General features: G+C 44.6%; 1 protein-coding gene across 1 annotated transcript in view; it reads right to left on the bottom strand.

The window, feature by feature from the left end:
* LOC119441948 (uncharacterized) overlaps positions 1–26,654 on the bottom strand; it is a 184,762-nt gene that overhangs the window by 43,178 nt on the left and 114,930 nt on the right. Inside the window, 29 exon segments of the mRNA XM_037706628.2 lie at positions 642–772; positions 855–1,063; positions 1,416–1,583; positions 1,720–1,832; positions 4,328–4,446; positions 4,552–4,742; positions 4,921–5,018; positions 5,139–5,224; positions 5,315–5,406; positions 8,186–8,265; positions 10,162–10,289; positions 10,374–10,588; positions 10,678–10,760; positions 10,854–10,972; positions 12,430–12,719; positions 12,794–12,958; positions 13,024–13,160; positions 14,182–14,303; positions 16,197–16,390; positions 17,417–17,620; positions 17,764–17,894; positions 17,999–18,132; positions 18,727–18,899; positions 19,016–19,174; positions 20,105–20,238; positions 20,324–20,463; positions 23,348–23,553; positions 24,211–24,402; positions 25,461–25,594. Coding sequence (XP_037562556.1) covers positions 642–772; positions 855–1,063; positions 1,416–1,583; positions 1,720–1,832; positions 4,328–4,446; positions 4,552–4,742; positions 4,921–5,018; positions 5,139–5,224; positions 5,315–5,406; positions 8,186–8,265; positions 10,162–10,289; positions 10,374–10,588; positions 10,678–10,760; positions 10,854–10,972; positions 12,430–12,719; positions 12,794–12,958; positions 13,024–13,160; positions 14,182–14,303; positions 16,197–16,390; positions 17,417–17,620; positions 17,764–17,894; positions 17,999–18,132; positions 18,727–18,899; positions 19,016–19,174; positions 20,105–20,238; positions 20,324–20,463; positions 23,348–23,553; positions 24,211–24,402; positions 25,461–25,594 — 4,347 coding nt within the window.

Here is a 26,654-nt window from a genome sequence, read left to right as displayed (position 1 = left end):
GAGGGTATTGTAATTTTTGTTTCGCATTGTATTTAACACTTTCGCCACCACTTACTACTTTCTTTTAAAAATAAAAGGTGAGTCAACAGCGGTTGACATCGAAGAAAGACAAGGTCGTCTTGTGCGCATTAGTGTACCATGTGGTTGGCTGTTTAAATTGCACTACCTTCTAGATCGGCCCACATTTTCGGTTGCACTATCTCCGGGATCGGTTCATAGTTTTCGTTGAGTGAAGCCACACTTACGGTTCCGGTTCTTGGCGCGCGTAGGGTGTACGAGGGTGTCTGGGCTTCATTTAGGCATTCTTGCACTAATTATGAATTAATTCTGCTCTGTACTTAGCTCTAGGCTAACTTAGTGCGTATTTTTTCCAAGCTTCACTTTGGCGCCTTTTCGTTTTCCTACGTGCACTAGAAGGCCTCAAAGTGTCTAATTTGACGAGGCCAAAGTCAGCAGATACCCGAAATGGATCTGAAGTCTCCAAAGAAGACCTTGTGTTCAAAACCACAATACATAAACATTCACACGTCTTGGTTTTCCTCCTTATTACAGCGCATGACTCTACTAAGCCGCGAATTGAGCTTCAAAGAAAGATTTTTAGCTGTCTGATATTTAAGAATAAAACGGTAAACCAGGCTTACATGTCAGGTGGAAAAGGCCACTCTCGCCTAGTTTTTTGACGCCTCTGAGCCCTTGAGTAATCAGGTTGACGTATTCTTCAATAGAACCTCCAGGAAAAATAGCTTCTGTTATCTCCTGCACTTTGTCCAAGCTGGAATAAATTTTTTGTTTAATGATTTACTAGTGAGCCCTTGGCAAATCTCTGTGATGCTATAGATGGACTTTGACTTTACCTGCTTATGAGTTCCTTGAGGACGTTGTCGTCGAGTAATGTTATAACCGAGGACAGTGTGTCGCCCACGTTGTCACTCGAAGTGCCAAGTGAAAGAGCTTTGGTCGACTGCAAAAGCTTGGACATAGCGTCCCACAGTGTGGTCGCACCCTTCAGGATTTCGTCCAGCCACTTCGCTGCATAGAATGCCTTGGTCTGTGCTTCCATAACCTGCGCGAATGGAACAGTAATCGAAGTGTGAACGGAAATCCAAATAATCCCATCTCCGATTATTCATCGCTTGCCAGTACGTTTGCCTGGTTTATACATTGCTAGAGGAACAATGTCGTGTCCCCTCTACACCTTAAACTTTTCACCAAAAGTAAAAAAAATGTAATAAAGAAACGTTATTCGAGTTCACGTAGTCAGACGTTTTGCAAATAAGTTCTGCGAAAGAGGAAAGTTCATGAAAGGGAAATTTTGTCCTCCACCCGACTGTAGAACGAAGCTACAATGAAGGTACTTAACGAAGCTCGTTTCGAGCTCAAGTTTCGCGCTTGCTGTGAACATAGCACGTACTTACCTGTTTCGCAATCCCAGATGCGTTGAACACAGATCGGGCAACTGCTTCCACAAAATCAGTGTCGCACAGGTTTTGTTCACCCTCGGATTTGTACTCAAGCAAACGCCTTTTGGGGCTGCTACAAAATGCCTCTTGAAACGATTCTTTCGAGAAGTTATGACGAACCAACTGCAAAACAAAGTAGGAAGTATAAACATTTCACTGCGCTAATGAAAAAACCAGCCTTGCCATATTGATGGACTTTTTTTTTTCAAGTAGATTTTAATTACAAAGCGTTTTAACGAACGCGTCAGGGTATGCTTACCCAATTCAGGTTTATGTCAGCACTTTCGATCACGTCCGCCCATGAGCTGGTTCCTCCATGCAATGTTTCGTTTAGCATCTTGATACTAACGATTTCCGGTAATGTTGTATAAACTGCAAGGTAATGAAATTGTACACTGTCAAAAAAGCTCACGGGTTATGGGAGTCATGTTTTTTTAATATAAAACAAAATACGCAGCTTATCTCAACAAAAGGGATAAGACCCCCTTTCGCTTAAGCTTCACCATTGACAGGCGCACTAAAGTAACGCCAAATTTCTCGCTTAAGTTTTGCTTAAATTGGAGCATTAGTCAGCACGCGTCCCATATTACATATAGGGTGCTTTTTCTTAGTTTCACCAAATTTGTAAAAATTGCCTGCGGCAGATAGCACAATTTTAACCCTTGAGATAAATTACTCTATGAGGCGGCCATTACTTCTACGAGAAATCAAAGTGCTTAATTGAATACTTAACATAACGACATTACTTACATTTTAATAGGGACCTTACGGCTCATATTTCAATCTACGAGTTGTAACTAGTGAGATTGCAAGGCATAAATATGACTTGGAACGAATTCCTGAGGACAGCAGCCGTTTCGAGATAAATGCCGTCAAACTTGCGATGAAAATGCGCTGTTGTTCTACTCACTTTTTTTCAAGCGACTTGTACACGTTAGCCTGCGCCGGCGATGTAACGCTAAAAAACCAGCTGCTCTCAGAGCTGCACGGCTAGGCGGCTCATGCTCGGCACGCACTCATGCCACTGCTCCCGCGTTCGTCGTCGACGTCTGCTTCCACAGCTGGCTGCGTTGCCGCTAATCATTCCAGCGTAGAATTTCACTTCTCTTCTGTCGTCCTAATGGGGAGGCCGCGTTTACGGGGGTATGAGCCATTGCTTAAAGGGGTATGAGCCATTCATTGTCTTACGTGAGTGATGGACAGATATAATTTTGAATAAATTTCATGGAAATCCATCCAGAATGAACGCGCTCGGGAAAGGGCTCGTCGTCGACGTGCCGATTCTAGCGTGAGGGCTTCCGAAGCCCAGGACAAACGTCAGCGAAGAGCCGCTTACCCCGAGTGGCGGGAGCGCGATGTTGAGGTCAAATGTCAGCGTCGTCTAGCCTTAAAAAAATTAATTTGGGGTTTTACGTGCCGAAACCAGTCGTCTCGCCTTACAGGAACCCGGCAACGGTTGTGCACGCCTCGGCAACGCTAGCGCCAACTTCCCCGGTGCGACGGTCAGGTTTCAACGCGAGTTTCTCAACCTCAAATTCGGAGCCAGCTGCAGCGCATGTAACCGGTTGTAGTTGGAGCACAACGTGGTACTCGTAAGTGCAATTCGTTCGGAGGAACACCGAACACACGACAAGCTTCGCTTACCCCCATCTCCTCGACTGGGAAGGGGCTACTGATTTTTTTCAATGAAAACTATGTTTTACGCATTGAAGCACAAAAGTAACTGGAACGCCAGTGAATTTCGTCACGCACTATGAAAATGAATGTCTTAAAACTGGTGTCATTCTGAGAATTTGTTCCAAGTAGATACGCGTTGCGAAATCGCCGGCTACAACATGTAAATTGCAATGTGTGCCGTAAAGTAATTAATTAAACAGTTAAGTAGTACATGTCTGCTAATTATTAAATTAGGCATTTTGATTTCTCGTTGAAGTAATGTCCGCCTCACCCAGTAACATAATTCGAGGATTAGAATTGCGCATCTGCCACAAGTGATATTAAAAAAAATTGGTGCAGCTAAGAAAGAACACCTGGCATATTAAAACAGACTGCTGTCTACAATGACCCTAGAGGTATTATATCCTACAAGGCGCAGATATGGGATAAATAGTTCAGCGCACTATAATTTATTTAAGAGCACAAAGGTAACTCTTCTTCAGTCGGTAATACAGAAACGCTCTACAGCCTCCCGCAATTTTAGCTGTATCGCGCGAGAACATTATAATATGATTGTACGTCATCCTGAAGGGAACATCGCATCAGACGACTCTTGGACAGGAGACATGCTTAGTGCACTTGAGAGTACACTTCTGCCGGTCGCGCTGAAATGACGCGTGATGGATGCTTGCGCGATATAGCTAAAAATGCGGGAGCATGCTGTACCTGCCTCGGTTATTTGTGAACATGTGAGAAAACAAAAGCAAGGGGAAACTTTCCCACTGCAATAATTCTTCGGGGACAAAAACATCATTAAGCACTGTCAAGAAGGCCAGAGGCCACCCACAGAATTGCACGACCTTAGCAGTATTAAAAAGGCGGAACCGTTATTACTAACATACTGCCGTTTTCGTTGAGCCTATCGGCGGCGTGCTCTAATGTTCTTGCATTACGAACTAGTCTGCGATTGTAATTTGTAGACTTTTGCTCTTTCTAAATCAGTGATAATTTGTTTATAGCAGTATCCGTATTAAATTCCCAACATCGGACTTCCAGGAACATGTGTCTGCGGCAAAGCGGGAACCGGGGTTTGACAGTGCACTGTGTGCTATAAAAAATATCACTCGTCGCTTTACACGTAGGGATTTGAACGCTTAAGAATTATCAGCGCACGCTGGAGACCGGCCCGTTAAAAGCCGTGTTGCACTAACCAGGTAGTTCGCCGGCGACCTTGTTTACGAGGAACTGAAGCAGAGACTCATCTTGACTGCTTCTCTTCAGCAGAAGCTCCTTGGCAAGATCGAACAGATGTCTGGTGAAAGTTATGTACCTGAAAAGGAAGAGCCAAGCCGCGACAGACACAATATTAAAGCGGCCAGCAGGGCGAGACCGAGGGTATATATTGTTGAGAGCTATATGAGCTAGTAGGCTTTACCTTTCGACACTGTCCTTGAGCGTTCCATTGTGATACTCATCAATGCAAGGTTCGAGCTTCTGGTAATAATAGTCCTCTGTGAGCTCACTGACATAGGTATCGATGATGTTCCCACTAGCTGCTAGAACACCGGCGATGGTCTTGCATTTCTGCTTATGAGGTGTAGTGGGGTACCTGATGGCCATTTGAAGCTGCAATGTTAAAAAAAAAAAAATGTGGGCGTTGTACACGAGTTCCCAGAGAGAAAAAAAATATGTGCTTTCACGACATGACTTCTATAGATTAGTGATGCTATGTATGTACTAAAACAAGTTCTTTTTACGTGCAAATTTGAATGTGTGACCAACAAGTAAGCTCCTTATTTCGCACCTTTGAGATGAAATTTCGGAGGCCAAGTCTGTGAGAAACCCACTTGTAGGCATCCGTGGCGGTTTTACTTGGAAGCGCACATATCAGCTCTTTCGGCTCTGAAACACAGCGTTAAGTATTGTAGCATGAGGGCACAACCATACGCTGACGTATAAAAATTAAGATCGATACATGCATCTGTTAGTTACACCAAGTCGATTCGAATTGTTGAATATTACCTGGAAAATCTTGAAGACGATCGGACACAACATCTAAAATGGCAGCATACGGGGCGCTTTGGTTATGTTCACAAAAGTAGTCATCTCTGTAAAGCAAGAAGAAATAAACGTTTGATGACGCGTTCCTGAGGTGAAGACATTCATTTTTTTAATATGCTTTCGACGCCCATACTTACGTAACATTAAGAACGAGGGAGAAAAAGCGAACAAGTTCTGCTGGACTGTTGAACGACTTCTGTGAAACCAGGTGCCTTAATAGCTCTTGTTTCTGGAAACATAATTTTACAGAGTCAACGTGTCAATAGTTTGGTAAAGTGCCGACGGCTGCAAGTGAAGGTCCTCATAAATTGTTCTCTGAAGTTGTTCTTGAAATAAATTACCAGAAGTTAACCTAATTCACGCAACATTTCAGGGAAAGGTTTGCAGGAATCTTACGCGCGCTTGAAGAACCGGTTTACTGTGTTTTCCAGCTGACTAATATCTTAGATAGGGTTAACTGTAAAGCCAGATGAGAAGGTTGGAAGCAGTTGGCTTCTGACTGCTACATTTCACTTCCGAATGGACGCAAGGATCAAAAACCTAATTGCACGCACACTGCACAAGTTAGAACTGGTGTATACTAACACTGAGGCATTACGAACGATAAAGAAATAATTAAAAACAGGAAGTGCAACTTACAAAAAACAAAAAAAAACAGCCTAAGACGGAGCTTCACACAAAAACGAGATCTCAAAAAAAAAAAAGAAAGAAAGACCAAGAAAAAAAATTGGTGTGGTTCAGCTTTGGTTAACCCTGGTTGATAGCGAAAGCTTCCCTGTCCTGGCTAGGCCCATTGTCGAGCTGTGGTCGAGGTGTGGTTTCGCAATGATATACAGACATGTTTGCAATGAATACAGTGCTTATTCATCATTTTTTATGCCTATGAAGACACTGCGGTGATCAGTAAAGTAGTGAGACTTGGTTGCAACTCGCAGCCCGGCCCAACTCTACTCGGGCAATAACGGTGGCAATGTTTGCTTTCAGGGCTCCGTAAAGGCCTAAATGTAGTCCGACGTAGCGTGAACGCGCGCACACGTTATGTCACGTTGGCGAGAACAACAGCGGCTATAGTTCGACCGATGGTTCGACGTACTGGTGCCGCCAACGTAACCGGACGCAGCGGCCAATGCGCTCCGGCGTCTGATGACGCTCACCCGCGTGCCGATAACGTCGGACTATAAACGCACCTTAATGCTCTCTTGTAGTTTGATTTGTAGCTCTCTAGGTGAAAACTGTTGAGTCGCTGACGGCTGCCCTAGGTAGCGTTATGAAGTTGTCAGTTCAAAAAAAAAAAAAAATGCACTAGGACCATCAAGTTCAATGCGCGTATACGCTTTCAGTAGTTTGAACGCTTCGTCAGTGGCTGCGAATATTCAAGCCTCGTTATAACGAAATGGGCTGTAAAGAGATTACGGATATAACAAAGTAGCGTAATTTGCCCTTGAAACTCCCCTAGAAAACCGCACATTTAAAATCTCACTTTAACAAAGCAAGGATTGCGAATCTTTTTGTGCTGGTTAGGACACTGGCGGCGTGCAACCGCCATTAGCCGCGCATATGACACTTATCTGAGCACTACCGCTTGTGTACGGAGCATGGTAGATGGCACGTGGTCACGCCGCGTAGGGATAGAGCGCGAGTCGAGTACATGATTACCTGAACTTTCCGAGAGCATGCTGGGAGTGAATGGCGGCGTCTACAGTTTCTAGCACCAGAAGACGGAGCACGATCTTGATTACTCAACGCTGAAGCTACTCGAAGCAGCCTGCAGCGAAGTCATTTTGCCGAGAAGGCAACAGCTAAGGTGAAAATGAATGCGAAGCAACAGGCGCGAGCGCACCGGCTTCGTAAGTGCTTTGCGGCATGCTTTTACTGTGCCCGGAGCGGCGATATTCCTTTTCGCCTCCGAAGCAGTCGAGCGGTGGTTTCTACAGAATACATTCGGATACGAGTGCGATGTGTGTGTCCTTTTTTGGTATCACTATGACTTGGCTGAAGCACTTTCACGGTGGACGCGAACAAAGTTGGTGAATGATGTGTGATTGACAACTAGATGCGCGTGCAAATGTAGCATTTGTAGAGATGAGCGAAGATAGGGTACAGCGCAGTGGTCAGTAGATCGTAATAAGACAAGGCGTTGTGTCATTATTGCGAAGCGAGTAGATCGCAGTACAGATGTTTTTTTTATTATTATGTCGATTTACAATGTCAGTTTGCAGTGATGCGAATGGAAAGCGTGATTTGTGCAATGCTTCTAAAAGAAACGTGGTATCTTTGTGCGCGGGTAATCTGGTCAAAAGGCAACCCCCCCCCCCCTCCCCCAAAGGTGCTTCCTCTCTTTTTCTGCTCCAAAAGCCCCCATGAACGCTTATGAGAGTGCATCACGTCTCTTTGAACCATACACATTGCGTTGCATGCTCTCCGGTTTTCTTCTCCCCAGTCTGCTATTGCACTTTTATGTCAGACCTCTGTCTCGACACCAATGGCAGGGGATCAAGCACTGGTTTGGCTATAGTTTCACACCATTCTGTCTGTTCTAATCTTCCTGATAAAAGCGTCCATAAAGCGAGATGTAACGCGTGTCAGATGTTTTTCTTCCCGGCGTATCAACAGCGACGTCCTTTGCAATGGGTTAAAATATCGTGGTACAATCTTGCTAAATACTACTGTGCACGTAGTTAAATCGACTGAGAGATATTGTTCAAAAGCCCGTGCTCTCTGCTCTCTATGAAGATTGGTGCGAGTAGAGAGAGTTCACACTGAAGTATGAAAACGCAGTCACATCGGTCATATCCGTAAAAAGAAGTGCGTCCTTGCTAAGAACTTAAGAATGCCAATCACTATTGTGATGCTGTAGAGCACGACTTAGGTTTTCCGTATGCCCTCGCTCATTAGACACTGAGTATTCAACCACAATGTTCTTCTGCTCCTTTTTTCTCGAACTCTGGTTCCATTAGAGATAGTGCCTAAAATTAGCATAGAAGACATACGATACTTTTGGTACGCACATCGTCCAGGATGACGGAGCCGAAGCATCTTGGACATGAAGCCATTCTTCTTTGTGCAACGTAAGCATTTTCTGAAGGCACTGTAAGCATAAAGCCAACGTAAATATTAAGGATTCAATTCTCTAAATTATCAATATCGCCTTTCGCTCACGCTGCGTGTAAGTGAATACAAAGCAATCAAGAATCAAAACTGAACAATTGTTTGCAGAGGACTGTAAGTGAAATCTCGATGATACGATCACGGCATATACGAATATCCGGATAATACAAATTTTCCTGTGGATCCCGGCCGAGCCCCATTACTTTGCAATGTGCTAGAGAACGGTTGTTACGAATCGATTTTCGACCCGCGTCGGTTGATACGAATAAACGCCGCCCCACCGACGGCCGCGAAAGAGAACAGCGCGCAGTCACGCGCTTTCTCCCTTTCTCTTTTGGTGCGGAGGCGCGGACACGGCGCCGGACCGCGCGGAGGCCGCGACTGGGCGCGAAGAGTTTGAAGTGGTGGCGCTTTTATTGCTTTTGTGCATTTCCCCACGCACGTACGGGGCTAGCCACCGTAACGCAGGCGTGGGGAAGCGCGGCCGCCGCAGCAAGCGAAGGTTCGTGCGGTCTATCGCTTCAACGGAAACTGAGCGGCGTAAGCACAGCGCATACAAAGGTCAGAGCCGTGTGGAGATCGCTTTCAAGATACGGTGCGCACGACAACACGGACAGCCGGCACAGGCGCAAAGTACAAGAACGCATTTGTTGGCAGAGTAGAAGCCGCCCCCCGCCCCCCCCCCCCCCCTCCCTCCTTCCCTCCCACGCTGCCTTCCCGCTTTGCTCTTTTCACGTGGGAGATTGCATCGCCAGTTACCCTTGCGTCCGGTTGCAAGATATGCATTTGGTGCCGCAGTAAAGCGTCGCCCCCCCCCCTCCCTCCCTCCCTCCCTCCCTCCCACCCATACCCCCACGGCCTTTCGCGCGACGGAAGTCGCGTTTGCTCTCCTCTGTGCGTTCGCTCTCCGTGAAGGCGCGCGTCCCCCGCGCGCTTTCACTCGTACATACGGCGCGCGGCGACGATTTTATCGCCCTTGGACTCATGCTCCACGTCTCATGCTCCTCCGCATCGCCCTCGTTGATCTCCTCTCCCATCGGTGGGCGCACCTCGTTGAGAAGCGTGCTCGCTACCGCCTCTTGTCGGCGACATTTTCCCGCGGAAACCGCATCTCACGCGGCTGCACTGTAAGCGGTATGCGTATACATGGAGTTCTGTGGGAGGGTAAACGAGAGTCGGAAAAGGCCGTGTTGTAGCCAGTTCTGCACTATAAACGGTTACGTTATAAGTGGTCTATACTGTAAATGCTTTTTACGTGCGTGTTCCTGAGTGAGTTCACCTCTGGCTTCTTAATTTAGCTAGTTTTAATTGTGTTTCGGTGATACGAATTTCGGCTAATACGAACATTTTTCGCGACTCCGTGAGATTCGTATCATCGAGATTCCACTATATAGTTGCAAACTCTTACTTATTATTGTGTTAGGACATAATACGTCGATTATTACGATCGTACTACAATACGATCTCACAAAAGTTCTTCCACAGGAACTTGAGACTTGTGCATCGTAGTATTCTCAATACCAACCTATCGAGCATGGATATTGAGCATTGCTTACTGTGTATTTAGAAGATGGCACCATAACGTTTAACTTAAGTGACTTATCTAGTACATCTACTAGCAGTGCGCAGCGCATGTTATGCGTGTGCAACCCCTGCAAGTCGCGGGTCTCGAAACCGCATCACGTGGGCTCCATGTGGCCTCCGTGCCTTTCTCTGCGGACTGGGTCGCGCAGTGCAGTTTTCATACCTCTCGTTTGCAATTGACTAAGGCGTCGATAAACGACCCGCACGCGCCATGTGCCTGACCTTGTACCTGACTTCAGTTTCAGAACCCCTGCCACATCTTGTCACGGAAACACGAGAGAAATATACTTGCATTGCTCGAAGTAGGAGTTGAGGCTCGCAGCGAGGTCTAGCAGTGCGGGGACCGCAGAATTCCACAGAGGCGCATTGCTTGCATTCTGGTGCACCATCCACATCATGCTTAGAAACAGACGCATTGCACTGCAAATGGAGATATCGTAATGTAGTTTCGATTCGCATTTTAATTTTGCACGCATTGTCGACGCTTTTCTACTAATCGCTTACCTGTGCATGGGCCTGCTCGCATAACCGTCCAGGAAGCTGGTAACTGTCGAGCTGACTTGTTCGTCGTTCAGGAGTATCACCGTGCCGTTGCCGTCACTGTGATAACCCGCGGCAATCTCTTCAGCGAGCCTGTCCATTTCCTCGAGGGAGAAAGCAAGTTTCGCTTCTGGCATTTGTTCGATCCATTCAGTGTCCACACTGACACGGTCCCGCACCTGCCGTTTCAAGAAGATAAGATGCAGCTGACAGACTGTGGATTCACAGAAACTAACTATTTTTATCGGGACAAGAGGTCAAGTGTTACCTGGCTAGCATTTATGGCTTGCATCGTTTCTTTGTAGTCATTCCACTTGTCCATAGTGAAAATGCTCACAAGCAAGTCAGCATCTGAAAGCGCAAGAAAAGTAACATTTGCTTAGCGTTACTGATAGCTTAGTGTACAGCGAGGGCTCGTGCATGAATTCAGCAAAGAGGGAATACCTTCTGTTCGTGATTCCGAGGCAAGCATTGCATAATGATAGAACTTCCTGATTTCTTCGGACAGTTGCGCAGCGCTGAGCTGACCTCTTGCGAGCAACAACTTTGTGAACTTAGACAACCTGAAAAATGAGTATTGAAGGAGAAAGGTTACTTGAAATTTCAGTACGCAATAAATGAGCAGTGTTCTATAGCAGCTTTTCTTTTTCTTTTTCTTTTAAAGCAAATAACCCTACAGACTAGACGGACCTAGTCGCTCTACGGTGCTCGGAGCAAGGTCACTGCCAGTGCGCATTTTCAGGAGCCTCCATGGGATTTCTTCAGACGTGCAGTATTGGGTCGCGATAAACCTTTTTTAACATGGCACAACAGGCGCCTTTTTGATGTTAACATTACGTTCAGAGAAACTCTCTACAGTGTCCATACTCAGATTATGCGTACAGTAAGCACACATTTGCACCTGTGGTCACAGAAAGAAGCAGAAATATTGCGAAAGAAGTAGTACTTGCGACTTTAACGGCGAGACTACATTTCCCCTAAACATTTTGAGAAAGCAGCGTAATCTGCGTGAGTACAATGACAAGCAATGTGTTCTACAACTACATGTCATATCTGCGCTGTCTTTTGACCAGAATATACGATTATGGCTTTTTCGAATAACGCTGCTGATGCTGTCAAAGTCGAACGAGAAAACTGGACGAGGCGCGCAATGCACTATACGGACACGAAATGTAGCCCTCGCTGTCTCATATCGTTTTCTTTGCCTTCTCTGTCTGACTGCGTTTGTTGAGCTTCATCTTTTTTTATATAAGGACACCGCGCAGACACTGAGTTGCTTTAGCACTTCACGTTGTGTTTCGAGTTTCATACATTTATTACCACACTCTAAGGATAGCGATCGCATGGACTGTCAAATAACTGTCACAAAATTTCATGAGCTGGCGCTGTTTGAATAACCTCAGCTCTGGTTGCATGATTTGAAATTTCTCAGAGTTTAAACTCGGAAAGTAACACCATTGCAAGTTCTGGCAAATTAAAGCGCGCGCAGTGCAAACGTTGCATATACGACTGGCTGAAACCACTGGTACATACTCAAAACTGAACAAGCGCACTGACAACGTAAGCTGGAATTTTAAACAAATCTCCTTTCAGTCCCTGAAAGGAAAACAAAAAGTGACACCTTCCGTTTTAAAACAATGTGATCTTGTCTTGTCAGGTGAAAACACTCGGCGCGTGCTTCCTGCCCTGTTCATTTTATATTTAGTTTTCTTTGTCGCTCTATAATTCTGGTTTACGAGACTCCAGCTCTTATTACCATCCTATTATTGCTTGGCTTAATTATGCTAACATTGTGACCTGTAGTTTAATACGATATGTTGTGTTTCAACGTTCTGCGATGAACTGGGCGTTCTCAACTATTCTCTTGTCGTGCTGGAGCGTCGGCGGGCGTGCATTCTCCCCCCTTTTGCGGCATTCTAGAATCAGCAAGAGAATCGCGACAGCGAAAACTGCTTGTCGGGTTGTTCTCTCTCAAGGTTTACAATCAAGCTATGCCGACAGAGTTTATGCAAGCACTTACGTTTCCCATGCAGTTTTGTCGTCCAAGAAACTCAACAGCCTTCTCATTCGAATGAGGGCGACAATTCCCTTCTTAACGGCGACACTGTCGGACGTCCGTGCGTCCAGTAGAGCTCTGTTGATGTTAAATGTTTCCCACGGAGAGAGGAATGAGACGTCGTCGCTCATGGAATGTCGCTGATCCGTAGAATTTACTAGTGACCCCTTGGTGGTCGTGAGCCTCTTGACCAAATTGTACATTTCCCAAGCAAAATGTTTCGCTTCTTGAGACGTTTCTAGGTCTTTTATGGTCTGAAAAAAAAACAGGAATATTTTTAAATTGAAACTACTACGCTACGAGCAGAAAGCCACTAAGAAAAACTTACATTTGAATCTGTCATTAGTTCTTGAATAATGGCGGTGAAGTTCGTGCTGCAAATTGCGTGCGTGAACATGTATCTCTCCAGATCATGACGCACCATATCAGTTTCGTTCCACTGTTTGCATATTTGGCTTTGCACTTGAAGAAAATTACCCACGGGAGAAGGATTCTGCAAGGACATTAACGAAAAACTTGTGAAACAGCTAACTCTCTATCTGCAGTTTACGACATTACCTTTGCTTTCTGCTGAACAATCAGTGATGACATCATCGTTTCAGCAGCCGCTGGAAGCATCGGGAGCCACGTGTTTAGAAAAGAAGCTGTGTTTGTCTTGTTACCAAATGCATCTTCAATCGGTATCATTGACGATCCTGAAATAAAGATAAGTGCTGCACTTTAATTACATGGACGATTCTTGCGCTTCGCTCACTGGCAGGTACTATCATAGGAGCAAAGGGCTTTGTCTTTCCAATGTTTCTTCAGTGTTATTGCGACGCTGATAGTGCTGCTTTAGAATCAGTCATAAGCTTGCAGAGAAAAACGTCCCCAAAAGTGTGCGCACAGCAAACGACTACACTCAGCGCAAGACAACTAAAAACTAGGATCTAGATAAACATTTTCATGGATGTGTAAAACATATGGTGTCATATGCAGGCGAACATACATAAATCTGGATGATTTGTGGGAATCGCAATAAATGATCAGTCTCATTAAATCCGAATAACAACCTCCGGGACGTTTTGAAAGCACTGTAAAAGAATTAAGCATTGAATCAGAATGAAATACAATGAGTACGTTACAAAACGTACTAAAGAAATTACAATAATATGGGTCACTTGGGGGAGCTACAAAAAATACTGTCAAAGTTGCCCTAATTGAAGCGCGCCGCGGAGGTCACGGAGAAACTAAAACAGCCGCATAAAAATAAAATTGTATCAAAATGAAATGTTTCAGGAATACTGGGGCAGTATTCATTAAAAATATTCAAGTGTAAGTGTGCTACCAATTAGAATGTGCACAATTAATTAAAAAGTGTTGCGAGACCTACTAATACACAAATGAAATTTATGCACTATCGCTATAAGCAGGGAAATAAATATTTTTAGTTGAAACAATGTCCTGCAATAGTTGAATACATTTACGAAATACAAACCAGTGTGGGCATTGACAATTGCTCTACATAATCGAAAATATTTAATTAAAACGTTAAAAAGTTGTGCGTCGCGGTGGAACAGAGGAGACATCACGTGAGCTGCGCATGCCGAGGAAATCGCTAGTTCTTTGCAGCATTGCAATTCGATTAGTCATTTCGCAATAGTGAAATTTCCCGCTGTACACTTACTGCGTAGTACAGGTTAGGGAATATGCTCGAGGAAATGGTCGTATACCTGCCTTTATACTGCCGTGTCATCGTGTGCACCAAATATTTAAGGGCACCCAGGGCATGGTGGTAGTTGTTGCGGGCTTCGTCACTTTGAAATTGAGCTTCTAGCAGTGAAGACCATGTTTCGACCCTGGGAAAAGAAACAAGTAAGATTTTGCGCAACATAACAGACTTCAAGCAAACATGGCATTGCGTTCACTGCTCTCGCGCTGTGCACGGCACACACTAACGGGGACAAGATGAACAACAAGATGAACACTGACTTGGAACGAAAACACGAACTGACACGAAGAAGTGCAAACTACCAAACGGTTTATTGTCAGATCACTTCACCAAAAATCAAAGGCCCAGAAAAATCGAGAAAAAAAAGAATAAGAAATGTACAACTACAAGACCGGTCATTCTGCCTTACGTACAGAACTTGTCGTATCGCCTAAAAAAAAAAAAAAAAAAGAAAAGGTGGCTGAAAGGCATGACGTCCCAGTTCTCTTCTCTGCGCCGATCAACCTAAGAGGCTTGTGAAAGAAAGTAAATTCTGATAAGGAGCGCACGAGGGGAACATTTGGCGTGAAACATGCGTATAGGTTTGTAGATTGTGAATACAATGTGATCTTCAAGATCCCACTTTCATTCGGCAAGGTATACGGGGGCAAACAGGAACGCTGTTTCAATGATTTAGAAAGCACCAATACACGTGCCAACAGATAGCCGTATCTAGCAATCTCGCCATGCACGGCAGTAACTCATGCCCGCCAACGTTTTTTCCTTTCGAATTTATTGTTGTATACATTATTTTCTTTATAGCGATTCGTCTCACGTGGCAGACGGATGGAAGGACGAGTTTCCTCGTTGGGTAGGCATAGAAATGAACAAAGACAAGTGCGTGAGCGCACCTTCAATCGTGCTCGCTGACGCAGAAATTAGCGTATGCACGTGAGGCCACGTATACGCAGAAAACCTTAACAAATAGCGAGCGAGAAATGTGGGGACGCGATCTGAGAGAATCTGTTGATTTCCTTCTCCCTTCGTTCACGCAGTCGGAATGCATCGCTGTGTTCATTTAAAAGTGCGATCTTGGTCTAACAAATAGACCAGTTGGTATTTTGCGTCTCTTTGTGTCAGTTCCTCTCTTCCTCCTTAGTCAGCGTTCATGTTGTCCCCGTTAGTGCGGGCCGTACTTAATGCAAGAACAATGAACGTACATTAATTAGCCCAATTCATCGCTCTGTTACATGGTGTCGCGTAGATGCAGATGCTTATGCTGATATACTAAAGTGACACACAATGCATACAAAATGGCGAAATTTTATAAACACAAGGCTCATCATCAAACAAAATGATGCGCTGTTATTATTGAATACGCATGGCAAATCTTCGACATTTCTTCATCGATTTGGTGCGACCTGAATATTTCCCGCATCGTATACGGCCGAATTGAGCATTGCCCATGCGTTCGGTCAATGAACTTCTTTTTTTTTTTCGGCAGCAGGTAGCAGGGGAATATACCCAATTTCCATTTATGTTTATGGAAGCGTAAAAATCAACTAATATTATTTTCGAACAAGAAGCATTTTGCCTGCTTCAGATGTACTTGACACTAAGTACGTTTGTTTGTATGCATTCGCGAAACGCCACGGTACTGACATGTCTACAGGCAACACAGAGAAAAGAAAGCACAACCTGCTGCCTTGCTTTAAGTAAAGAAAAAAGAAAAAAAGAAAAAGAACTGCATTTACACGAAGCCTAACAGATATCTCGCCAGGGCTCTGAGTGGCCATTAAGGTTGTGTGCATATGCAATTAGAGCATAGAATTTTACTTCGTTTACTTTTCTCACCGGCGCGTCAGCTGGCCCGAATAACGTTATCATATCCGGATATACTGGTAACTGGAAATAACTCATGTCTAGAATTTTCCTGCTACTGATTATGTTTTTACATCTCGACGGTGCTATTGCACTTTCGTTGTTTGATATGCTTTGCACATTGCACAATGGCGTTTGAAATACACTTTCCTATACTTACTTTTTTAAGTCAACCTTCAAGAGACCGTTGCTCAGTTGATTGAAAAAGGATTCAAATAGCTCCTTCCATTTATCGGCAGTCAAAAACGGCACATCTGTAGTGGAACCTGATCTGTACGAGGCAGCCAGTTCATCGTAAATATCCATGGCACTGTCGTAAAATTTGCTCACATCGTCCGCATTTGCTGGATTCGCCTAAGAAAAGACCACAAGTTAGCGATAGCAAATTGAAGCGCAGATCGTTTGTTAAAACTGCAACAGATGTGCTATTTTCGTCACATGAATTTGCTTTCCAGGAAAAGGTATTTGACCTTCATACACATGTTTGTGATACCTGTAGAGTCTTGTATAACCACGTATAATAAGTAGCTTGGCTAGCCACGAAGCGAACCGTGTAGCGGACGCCAAGAGGAAATGCAGTGGGAGAAGTGCGTTTCAAATCTCCGAGCCAATAGCGAAACGCCCTCCGAGGTTTTACAAACACTCCTGGATGCGTTCCAATTTGCGCCTAATGTAAGGCGACATCACCTAGAGAAGGTGACGCTGGAATTGCCAGCCATGCTTAAAAAAAAAGAAGAACAAAGAGAAAAGCCCGACAAGCGACTCCGATGGGCCTCCTGCTTTGTATGTATCAGCTGTCAAGGATTCTAGCTCACTTAATGCTACGGCATGCGCAGGTACGTCTCACACCACGCAAGTATATCCGTACATATCTGATTGAAGTTATCTACGAGAGGCGTTGGCTCTATCTTCAGATCGCCACTGCTCAACTGGCTGCCATGATGAACGGGCACACGCTCCGATATTCCATTACTTAATCACTCGCGTGAAATTAAGTTCTGGCTCCGACTGATTAGGGGTTGTTGCCGCGTATGCCGCGCGCGTACTCTTTTATTAATCGCGGGAAGCTATCAAAGTTCTTAGAAATGTATTTTTTTTTGTGCGTAGTGGCGATCGTGAGTTTAAACGAAAGCGAGGAAGGTTATGTTTGCTTTCCTGCGTTGCTCTATTCCCTTCCCTCTTTTCTCAAGAAACTGGGCTGACGCGGCCATAGCATAGTGTGCGCGAAAAAAAAAAGACTAGTTTCAAAATAGGAAGCTTGATCAAGGATGGCAAGGCGCAATCTTCGCTTTGTGCTAAACTGACACTTCAATTTGCGTTGCTTAGATCATAATTAATGGCAACTGAAAGTGCTCGTATATAACTTAAGCGAACGCTTACCTGAATTTCATCGCACTTTGACTTCAGTTCTTTGACCGTATCCGGGCCGCTAAATTTGCAGGCTAAATGATGAATTGAGTCTGCCGGAAGATTGTCTACATTGTTGTCAAAGGCGAAATACTTGGTCCATTCAGTCGTCTTTAAAGAGCAAAATCTCTGGAGACCGTCTTTGGCATTGGCAAAGTCAGTAACTATGGCTTTCACCTGAAAAAGAGAGAGAGAGAGAGGAAAGAGAGGGAGAATAAAACAGAACAGCTGCTGAGTTCTTTGTTACAGCGGTGCTAATACACTGTTGTAGCTTGTCAGAGAACATGCGTTAAGAAATTGATCTGAAGAGAAGGACGTACATATTTTGATTCCATGACCGTGTCAAAAGTGACATCAGCAATATTCGTGCTGGCATTTAAGACTTGCAGAATTGCATTGATATTCTTGTTGTTTTTGTTATTTTGCAGCAGGCTTTTCCACTTCAAGTTCCCTGTCGTACGAGAAGATAAGAGATAAACAGACAGATGCACATCATCAGACACATTCTTGGTGCTCATAGACTTCGATATAGCCCCACGACGTATGTATACGTACAAAATGGAGCCCTTAACCTGCACGCTGTTTTCGAAGTTGCCTTAAATATAGACTCCAGCGCTGCAGTGTCATTTTCAAAAACGACGGTGATTCCTTTGAGAGCAGCCATTACCCTGAGTCGATTAGCAGATGATCTGAAAGAAAATACGAAAAAAAATTATGAAAACGTGACATCAGTTTTTTTGGAAAATCCTACTTGCTATATGATAACGTAACGGTTGATTTTGTTTCAGTGTAGCCTGAGAGATAGAGCATAACACAGATCACGCAGTCACGCAAGCGAGGGCGTACCGTGTTTCACTGAACGGAATTCCGGGCTTATAAACTGTGAAAATGTTTTTCTTGAATCGCAGTAGGCCTAAGATGACAACCTGCCCGTGTTGATGTGAATTCATGGTAAACGGTGCAGCGTGAGAAATACCAGCACGACAAAAGGTAACACCGAAATAACCTTACATAACTGAGGCATACCATCACACAACAGTGCAACTTCTATGATAGTTTACGATGCCGTTATTTCTGTTCAAAAGAAATAGAAACAGTAAACCGCGCCCAGAAGAATCTATCGGTGACATTTCTAAATAAAGTGTATCTAGTGCTAGCAAGGTACCACCAATACTTGACTACATTTACATACTGTCCGTACATATTGTCGCTTGAACACGCGGAGTTCAAGAGGAATAGTTGCGTAATCCATTCTCCTACACGTAATTTTATAAGCCGCTTACCTGGAATCCCAAAAGTTATTGGAGAGGAAATGATGCCACTGAGTGCTGTTGAACAAGCGAGAAGCTCCCGTCTGCGGTTCTTCGCTCTGCAGTAAGCTTACGATACGATGCAGGGTCTCGAGGAACCATTGTAGCTGGTCTTGTTTTGGAAGTGATGGTGTGCTGTCACTTTTCTAAAAAAAGAAAAAAGAAAAAAAAAGGAATAAAAGTCTCAGTAGTATGAAGTAACAAATAACAGCCTCTGGAGCATGACTGTTATTGATTTCGAATAAGATGATCTGCTGCTCACCTGCAATAGTTCGTGGACACCAGTAAAATTGATCGCACAGAGGTCTTGGAGAGCTGAGGTGGCGATCTCTACCTCCTGCACGGGCACTGTGAGGTAATCTTGCACTCGGTTATTGCAGAAATCGTCAATTGCGTACTGCTGCTTCAGGAGGTACGAAATCTAAAGATTACAGGCAGAAAAAAAAGTAAAAAAAAAAAAAAAAACGTGTCACAACCCTTGAATGAAAAATTTTGCAACCCGTGTGCTTATTTCTCTTGACGGTTTGTTCAAAGCGACGAACAAGACAAACGACTTGATGAGAACAAATAAAGGAAACCATAACCTAATAGCAGCATGAATGTAACAAAATACAGTATAATGCTACGCGATAGCTTATCGGGATGCTATATACAGAGTGGTTAATTAAGAGGAAAAAAAAACGATTGCATCACCTTGACGCATCATGCATTTTTCTTTCCCAGGTTTCGCGCATGACATTACAACGTAAGGACACGGTTGATTATGATGAGTAAGCATAGCTTAACAGACAAAGACAGAAGGCCACCCTGCACACACGCACGCACGCATGCGCACGCACAAACGCAGGCGCGCGCGCTGTTTAATATGTCAAGACAACACAAGTGCTTTTTACAAGTGTTTCCATTCTTTCGTCTCCGTCCATCACGTTATCCTATTCCGCAAATATCGACCAATTCCGCCAAATTTCGGGTTTGCGCACTAATCTAAACGCAATGCTGGCAGCATAATTTTACAGCGCAGTAATTTCTAGTAAATACGTACTATCGACCAAAAAGGTTTGGTGCTTCCGGTGAGGTGCCTAAATTACGTTGATGGTTTCGATCCTCAACACGTATAACTGCAACAAGCTGTCGTATTATATGGCTTTCCGGTGGGCAGGGGTAGAAAATGTACGCAAATATGGCACAATTAGAAGTTACTCCTCGGAAGAGTTCCGATACTCACTTTTTGTTTTAGGAATGTACTCCACAAAGCTAAACTTGAATTGAGTTGTTTTTTTCCTTGCTTTCTTTAAATGACGTATCAGTGGTTGCTTTTATGTCGCGCATGATCTAAAGAAATATATCTCACCTTTTTTGGTTCCACTGTCAACGTATGAACGAAATACTCCATGAGTTTAACGAGGTAGTTGTTCACCCAACGAACCAGCAACTCAACGTCATTGGCGTTCTTGAAGAGCTCAGACACAGTTGTTTGTTGGCTGCCTGAAAAGAGAACAAGGGACAGACCGCTAATAAAGAAAGGCGTTGCAGTTGGCTGGATTCGGATTTAGGCAAAAGTCATTGTTACCCGTTGGTTCAGACAGCATGCTTTCGCTGGTGGTGAGAAATGAGGCTATCTTGAGCAAATACGGTGCCAGAGTGTGATTCAGGTTTGTGTCCAGTTCTTGGAAAGCGACGCTGACCAATTGAAGCACTGCGCTTGCCTTCCTGAAAACAATATGGGCATTTGTTAGCTCGAGATGTTTGGTTGAAACATCGAAAGGGAATCATTTAGTCTACGTCAGTGATGTTTCGTGTTGATGAAAGAGGATGCAATCGTATAGCTACAAGTTACAGGAGACGCAAGAGGCGTCTCCTGCTATGCAGGTGCTAGGAGGATAAGGAGAGCATGTCACCCAATTTGTCTTAGGCGTTTGTCATTGCATTACTAAATAAAGGAAATTGTATCCTTTCTGGTGATTCTGTAATGCGAACAAATGACTATTCAACATGCCATATCGAACTAATTACCGGCTGGTCAACAACTCCTGCTTCTTAACATCTGGTAATGACATCGAGGTGTTATAAAACGTCACAATCAAGCCCAATAAAAAAAAACGCTTAACCTTGCACTCGGCCGCGCAACGCTTGAAACAGCGAAGCTGGGCAAACGTAGCCCAGCATTTTCCAGAAGTGCGCGCGAACTTTTCATCTTATTAATCATGATGATGATAATTTCTTTTCGCGCGTCTCGGACTTACGGCCGTCACAGCGCGTGGCATAGCGCAGCTTGCAACATCGATACCACGTTGCAATGCCGACAACGCGTTCCAGCAGACCCACTCCGTGAATGCGTCTCTCTCACTCTCGCTCTCATAGCGCGCAAAACCTCTTCACTCCGCAGAGCACGAGCCGTGCGAACGCGCCAGCTGTGGACAACGACGACCATGCTCGAACGCAATCATATGGTTCGCATAAATGCATGCTCAGCAAGCGTGGCTGTATTGCCTAATGGTTACGACGCTCGTCTTGGGAACGGGGGTATGCGGGGTCGAATCCCACCTCAGCAAGACAGTTAATTCTTCCATTTCTTCATAGTTTCGATCTTGATACGAACCACAAATTACGGCTGGCTTAAACAGCTTCGCTGTTCAAAAAAAAAAAAAGAAAAAGAAACCTACGCAAGCTGTTTGTAATTCAATAACGAAATATGCAGCCGTCGTGCGCGCGTAATGAGCTAATTTATTATAAGGATAAATAGTGCGACAAGAGCTCGATGAATACAATATGAAATTTCAAGCGCGAGTTTCACGTAACAATTTAATGACCCTGATAAAAGAAGTCAGGAGAACTATATGTTGAGGATCAACAATTTTTAAAACTCATCACTATGCATTCTATGACCATTGACGAGCTGGCTCCTTGAAATATTAATTGTTGGAGTCGTCTGGTAATGAACGTTGCTGACCACGTTAAACGTTGAAAGGAATGTATGGTGTTTCAATGGTTGGCTCCCGACACCACGAGGGCACTTACTGCAATTTTTTTACAATATATAAACGCTCAATATATTTCCATTCTATTATGCTATTACGTGCAGCCGGCTATGCGCATATGCTCTAAGTTGAGTGCCTCGCGTGACCGCTTTGAGGAAAAACGGCAGAAGGAATGGCGAAACATGACGTTGGCACTAAAAAATGCAAAGCGCTTTCCCAAGCCGCAAGGGAAAAAGCGGGTCACTGACGCAATTTTCTTGTGGGTCGCATTACGAAATGCGGAATCCCGGTAGGGACAACATTGTTAGAACTCCACTGCGATGGCTGAAAAGACCTTCTCACATCAAGTAGTCTGCGCGGGAGCGATACGTACACGGACACAAACTCTTGAGAGTCCAAAGTGCATGGCGCGTTTTAAACTTCACGGAAAGCCCTATAGAGTTTTGTCAAAGGAAGCCTGCAATCTCGGTGACGTGGAATGTCCACACCACGCGTCCGTGACAAGGAACTGCTTGCGGCAGAAAACCGCTAATCGCGGATCGCAATGACTGCGAAATATATCACTTGCGGCACATATATCGCTGCTTCATCCCAATGCTCCTCACAGGAAACACGAGAAAGTATGCGAACACGTTTCAGGCAGACAAACACGCACGCACGTTCGCACGCACGCAAGGTAATGCACGTGGGTGATGCTTCGATGAATACGAGAATCTCGGAAGGTCATTTCACGCGGCCCTTCCTTGTCACATAATATAAACAGGGCATTTATGTTTGACGGAAGAAGAAAAGTATTTCGGACGTAATGCATTTCGTGCGCACCGCGTTACCACACGTCCAAAGTATCGCAGTTGCAAGTATGAAAAACTATGTGTGCACGAAATACAAAACAAACGGAAAGAAAAAAGCTTAATGTTCCGTACTTGTAGTCATACTGGCTGCACTTTTTGCTCGACGGAAATGTTTATGCAAGCTCGCCGTGAAGCGTTTGCATCCGGTGCCATCAATGGCCTAGCCATGAGTGTGGGGGTGAGGGGGCACGCCGTGCAGGTGCCCCTCCACTCCTCCCTCCCCCAATCCCGAATAAGCAATAATTTTTGGCTGCGCCACTAAGTGCTTTACCAGATCAACTACATGGATCAGTAGCTTTAGTATTTTCTGCCACGCGCTCAGCGGCGTTTACCCCTTTAATGTGACGCAGACAGCACATTAAAGTGAATGAATTCTGTGGTTTTACGTGCCAAAACTACGATTTGATTATCAGGCACGCCGTAGTGGGGGACTGCGGATTAATTTTGACGACTATCGTTTAACTCGTTTAACGTGCCCCCAATGCATAGGACACGGGCGCTTTTGCATTTCGCCCCCATGGAAATGCGGCCGCCGCGGCCGGGATTCGGCCTGTTTTCGGGATTCCGCCGGCCTGTTTTCGCGCTTGCTGTGCGATCCGATGCCTCTGTATTTTGGCGGCCTGTTCACAGTACGTACACTCATGCCTCTCACAGTCGAGTGCTGTGGTCTCTGAGAAGCAGGGTTCCTTTATTTTAATCAAACTAACAACGCTTAACTGAAGAAAAGAAAGCAAGAAAAGCAAAAGCTCAGCTATGTATACGCACCCCTCCGGTGTGTCGTCAGCGCCGAAGGCAGCCCTGGCCTGCTTGAGAGCATCTTTCATGGCCGGTCCGTGAAGTGCTGGGACGTCCATAAACGCTGACACCTTCTTGCCCCTGAGTACCTCCACATTCCTGAGCAACACATTCAAACGCCCACCCATTGTGGTCCAACTGAATGGAACGTCCTGACCGTGATTCACTTTCTGCATCTGAAACATACATTTATAGTATACTGCGTTATTTTCTCTGCCCACAAAGTAAAATTGCGAAATTTCTATGTGGTTATTATTTTAGCCACTCCGTGGTCTGTGCAGTGCGAATGCCCCAATTTCTTGTTACTCTGTCGTTTAACTTACTTTTTTTAACCTTCCCCCGGTACATTACACAAAGTACTCACTCTATTCAAACAAGGTTTGATTCCGATATGACCATTAGTTCACACGCTAGTGCTTCAAGCCTCCCCGTGGCTGTTACTTACAAGTATAGTAAGATTTGGTAGCCTCCTGTGACAGTTCACCTAGACCATGAAATTTCTCCCTACGGATGACATGTAATGTTCCTCGTATATCCGCAAAGTTTGGTCCTTACTGAATTTTTTTAATCAGTGCGGAAGCTTTATTTTTTTCCTTCGTTTTTTGTCAACGACTTTTTCGAACGCCAAATGTCATCTGCTAGCACTAGTAGCTTCGTTGTGAAAGCAGGCGCAAGCGCAAATAAAGTCACTGCTGCAAAAAGCATACCACCTCGGATTCGGCTCAAGAAATGCTACAGTAAGAGAGTCCCATTTGCTCGTTCTTCAACATTTCAAAGCCCTCATCATCGAGTTTGTCTTTCGGGGCCCAGCAGTAAGTAGGGAGTTAACGCACCATTGTGGATATGGCTGCTATATGGCGCTCCGAAAAGAACTCGGTCACAAGGAGAGGAACTTGTTGGCACATCTTCTCTTCGAGTTTCGACAAGCTCTCCGTTTTTCCCACGCTCAAGAGGTCGGCAAACTTGCCGCTCTGGCAGGGCACGTAAAATCTTTTCATCTTGTTCTCTTCCAGTTTTTCAATGAGCTGCAACAAAGAGATACAAATTTTTAGTCCGCGTATTAATGCATGCCGTAACAACCTGAGACCCGAAGGCAGTTCATGGATATATCCACTATTTAGGTCGGTTTTATCACCTAATGATATGTTACAAACGTGAAATACCTATTTTTTGTTTAAATTCATGGCTAGATGCCAAAAGCTGCATCTCATGCATGTCGACAAAGTAACCGTCTCCTTGGTTTGTTGGGGTGATTTTTTTTAACTACACACAGAACTGACGACGTAACACTGTGTGGTTGGTAACCATGTTGATGCTTCATCCTGGATTTTCATGGAATTTAGAGGCATTCGAAACAAACTTCACGGTTGCCTTTCGTAGCTGAGACGACGCTACGGTTTAGATCAAATTAGTGTTAATTTTCTCGCACGCTGACAGCAAGAATATGCTTAAACCACTTCCATACAGATGCGCATGTATCTGACTTTATATCCAGGAACATGAGGTAATCTCCTACGAGTTCGTATAAAAAGGGATGAAAACCAATGCGTTATGTAATGCACAAGCGTTGCTTGATTGATTGAGTGATTGATTGATTGATTGTGTCTCGTGAATGTTGACAACAAGCACAATATCTTGTCGGCTTCTCCATAACAGTTGCACAAGTGGTCTTGGGAGGTTAAATCAAAACCGCTGAGACATCATTGGCACAAACGTATCGCTTCCAAGAAAAAAAGAAAGGAAAAAATTGACAACGCCGTCAGTTAAAGACGGACTTAACTTCTTAGAATGCGTGCACCGTCATGCCGTTTATCTGCTTTCTTACTAGTGCATCCACCAGTCAGAAAAATAGTTTTCCTTTCCCGTAAACGTTATAGGTGAAAACCAATATTTACATAAGTTTTTATTAAAAAAAAGGTCTTTTGCCAACATAACCGGCGCGTATGCATTTGACAGTGACCACACATGCTAAAGAAATACCATAAAATTCAGCTTCACTTCGAAAAAAAGAAAAGAAAACTGGTAAGCTTATACAGCGCAACATTGTTTTTTCAAGTTTAGGCGTAAACACAGCTGAACTTACGTTGCCTAGGTCAGTTTGGAGGACCTTCATCCCAATACGTATAAAATCAGGCACGAATTCCAATATTTCAGAAATAATAACGTTCATACTGGGAACGTTCAGTGCAATGTTACGCACAGTGATTCCTCCTTCCACTGAAACATACAAGAGAAGTCCATGAAAGCTTCACACGGTTCTACCAAAAGACAGCTACCGGTGTACCTAAGCCAACCCCGAATTATTTCATATTCGTTTTTCTTTTACACCTTGTGTACCGATAAATACAAGCGGAAAATCAGAGTGTCGCCAAAAAACGGAACAAGAGACAGTGTACTATTACGACATGTTACACTCAGTAAGGCTCGCGGTGTTTCGCGCATATGTATAGTAAACGTTCACAGTGGCGCTCGAACAACCTGCGTATTTCTGTTTGTCTGAAGTCGGGCTTGCTATATAGCCCGCTCACCGGATACGGCGGTACTTTGGTCTTGAACCTTCTAAGGAGATTGGCCGCCCAGATTCGCTCAACGTGTTTGGCTTCGCTGATGTTTTATGCGTCCTTGTGCACGGCCGCCTCGTAGCTCGCTGTCTCCTGCTCCTCATATAGCGCTTGCACTTTGCCGTAGTTGTTGTGGCGCATAAAGATAAAGAAGTCGCGACGGCGCGGTTGTTGGGATCGTCAGTTTTGAGAGCGGTGGGTTTCCGGTGTTTTCGTTAACATTTTATTTATCATCAGCACAACGACTAATGATTATCTTTATCGAAGCACAACTGGCAGCTGATGTCAACTGCCCGTACACTGCCCTTTGTTGGAAGCGCCGCAGCGCATCCACGTGTGCCCTCATCCGTGACTGAATAGTGATGTGACAACTAACCCACCTCTGCGACTGAAATTTCTAGCCTCAACAGCAATGCCACGGGATATGCAACGCAAATAAAGAAAAACGCTTAACCTTGCACTCGGCTGCGCAACGCTTGAAACAGCGAAGCTGGGCGATCGTAACCCAGCATTTTCCGGAAGTGCGCGCGAACTTTTCATCTTATTACTCATGATGATGATAATTTCTTTTCGCGCGCCTCGGACTTACGGCCGTCACTGCGCGTTGCATAGCGCAGCTTGCAACACCGACGCCGCGTTCCAGGTGACCCGCTCCGTGAATGCGTCTCTCTCGCTCTCATAGCGTGCAAAACCTTTTCACCTCGCAGAGCACGAGC

Source organism: Dermacentor silvarum, chromosome 2, assembly GCF_013339745.2.
Source record: "Dermacentor silvarum isolate Dsil-2018 chromosome 2, BIME_Dsil_1.4, whole genome shotgun sequence".
NCBI classification, from domain to species: domain Eukaryota; kingdom Metazoa; phylum Arthropoda; class Arachnida; order Ixodida; family Ixodidae; genus Dermacentor; species Dermacentor silvarum.
The sequence above is the reverse complement of the archived record's forward strand: the minus strand, read 5'-3'. Positions and strand labels throughout refer to the sequence as shown.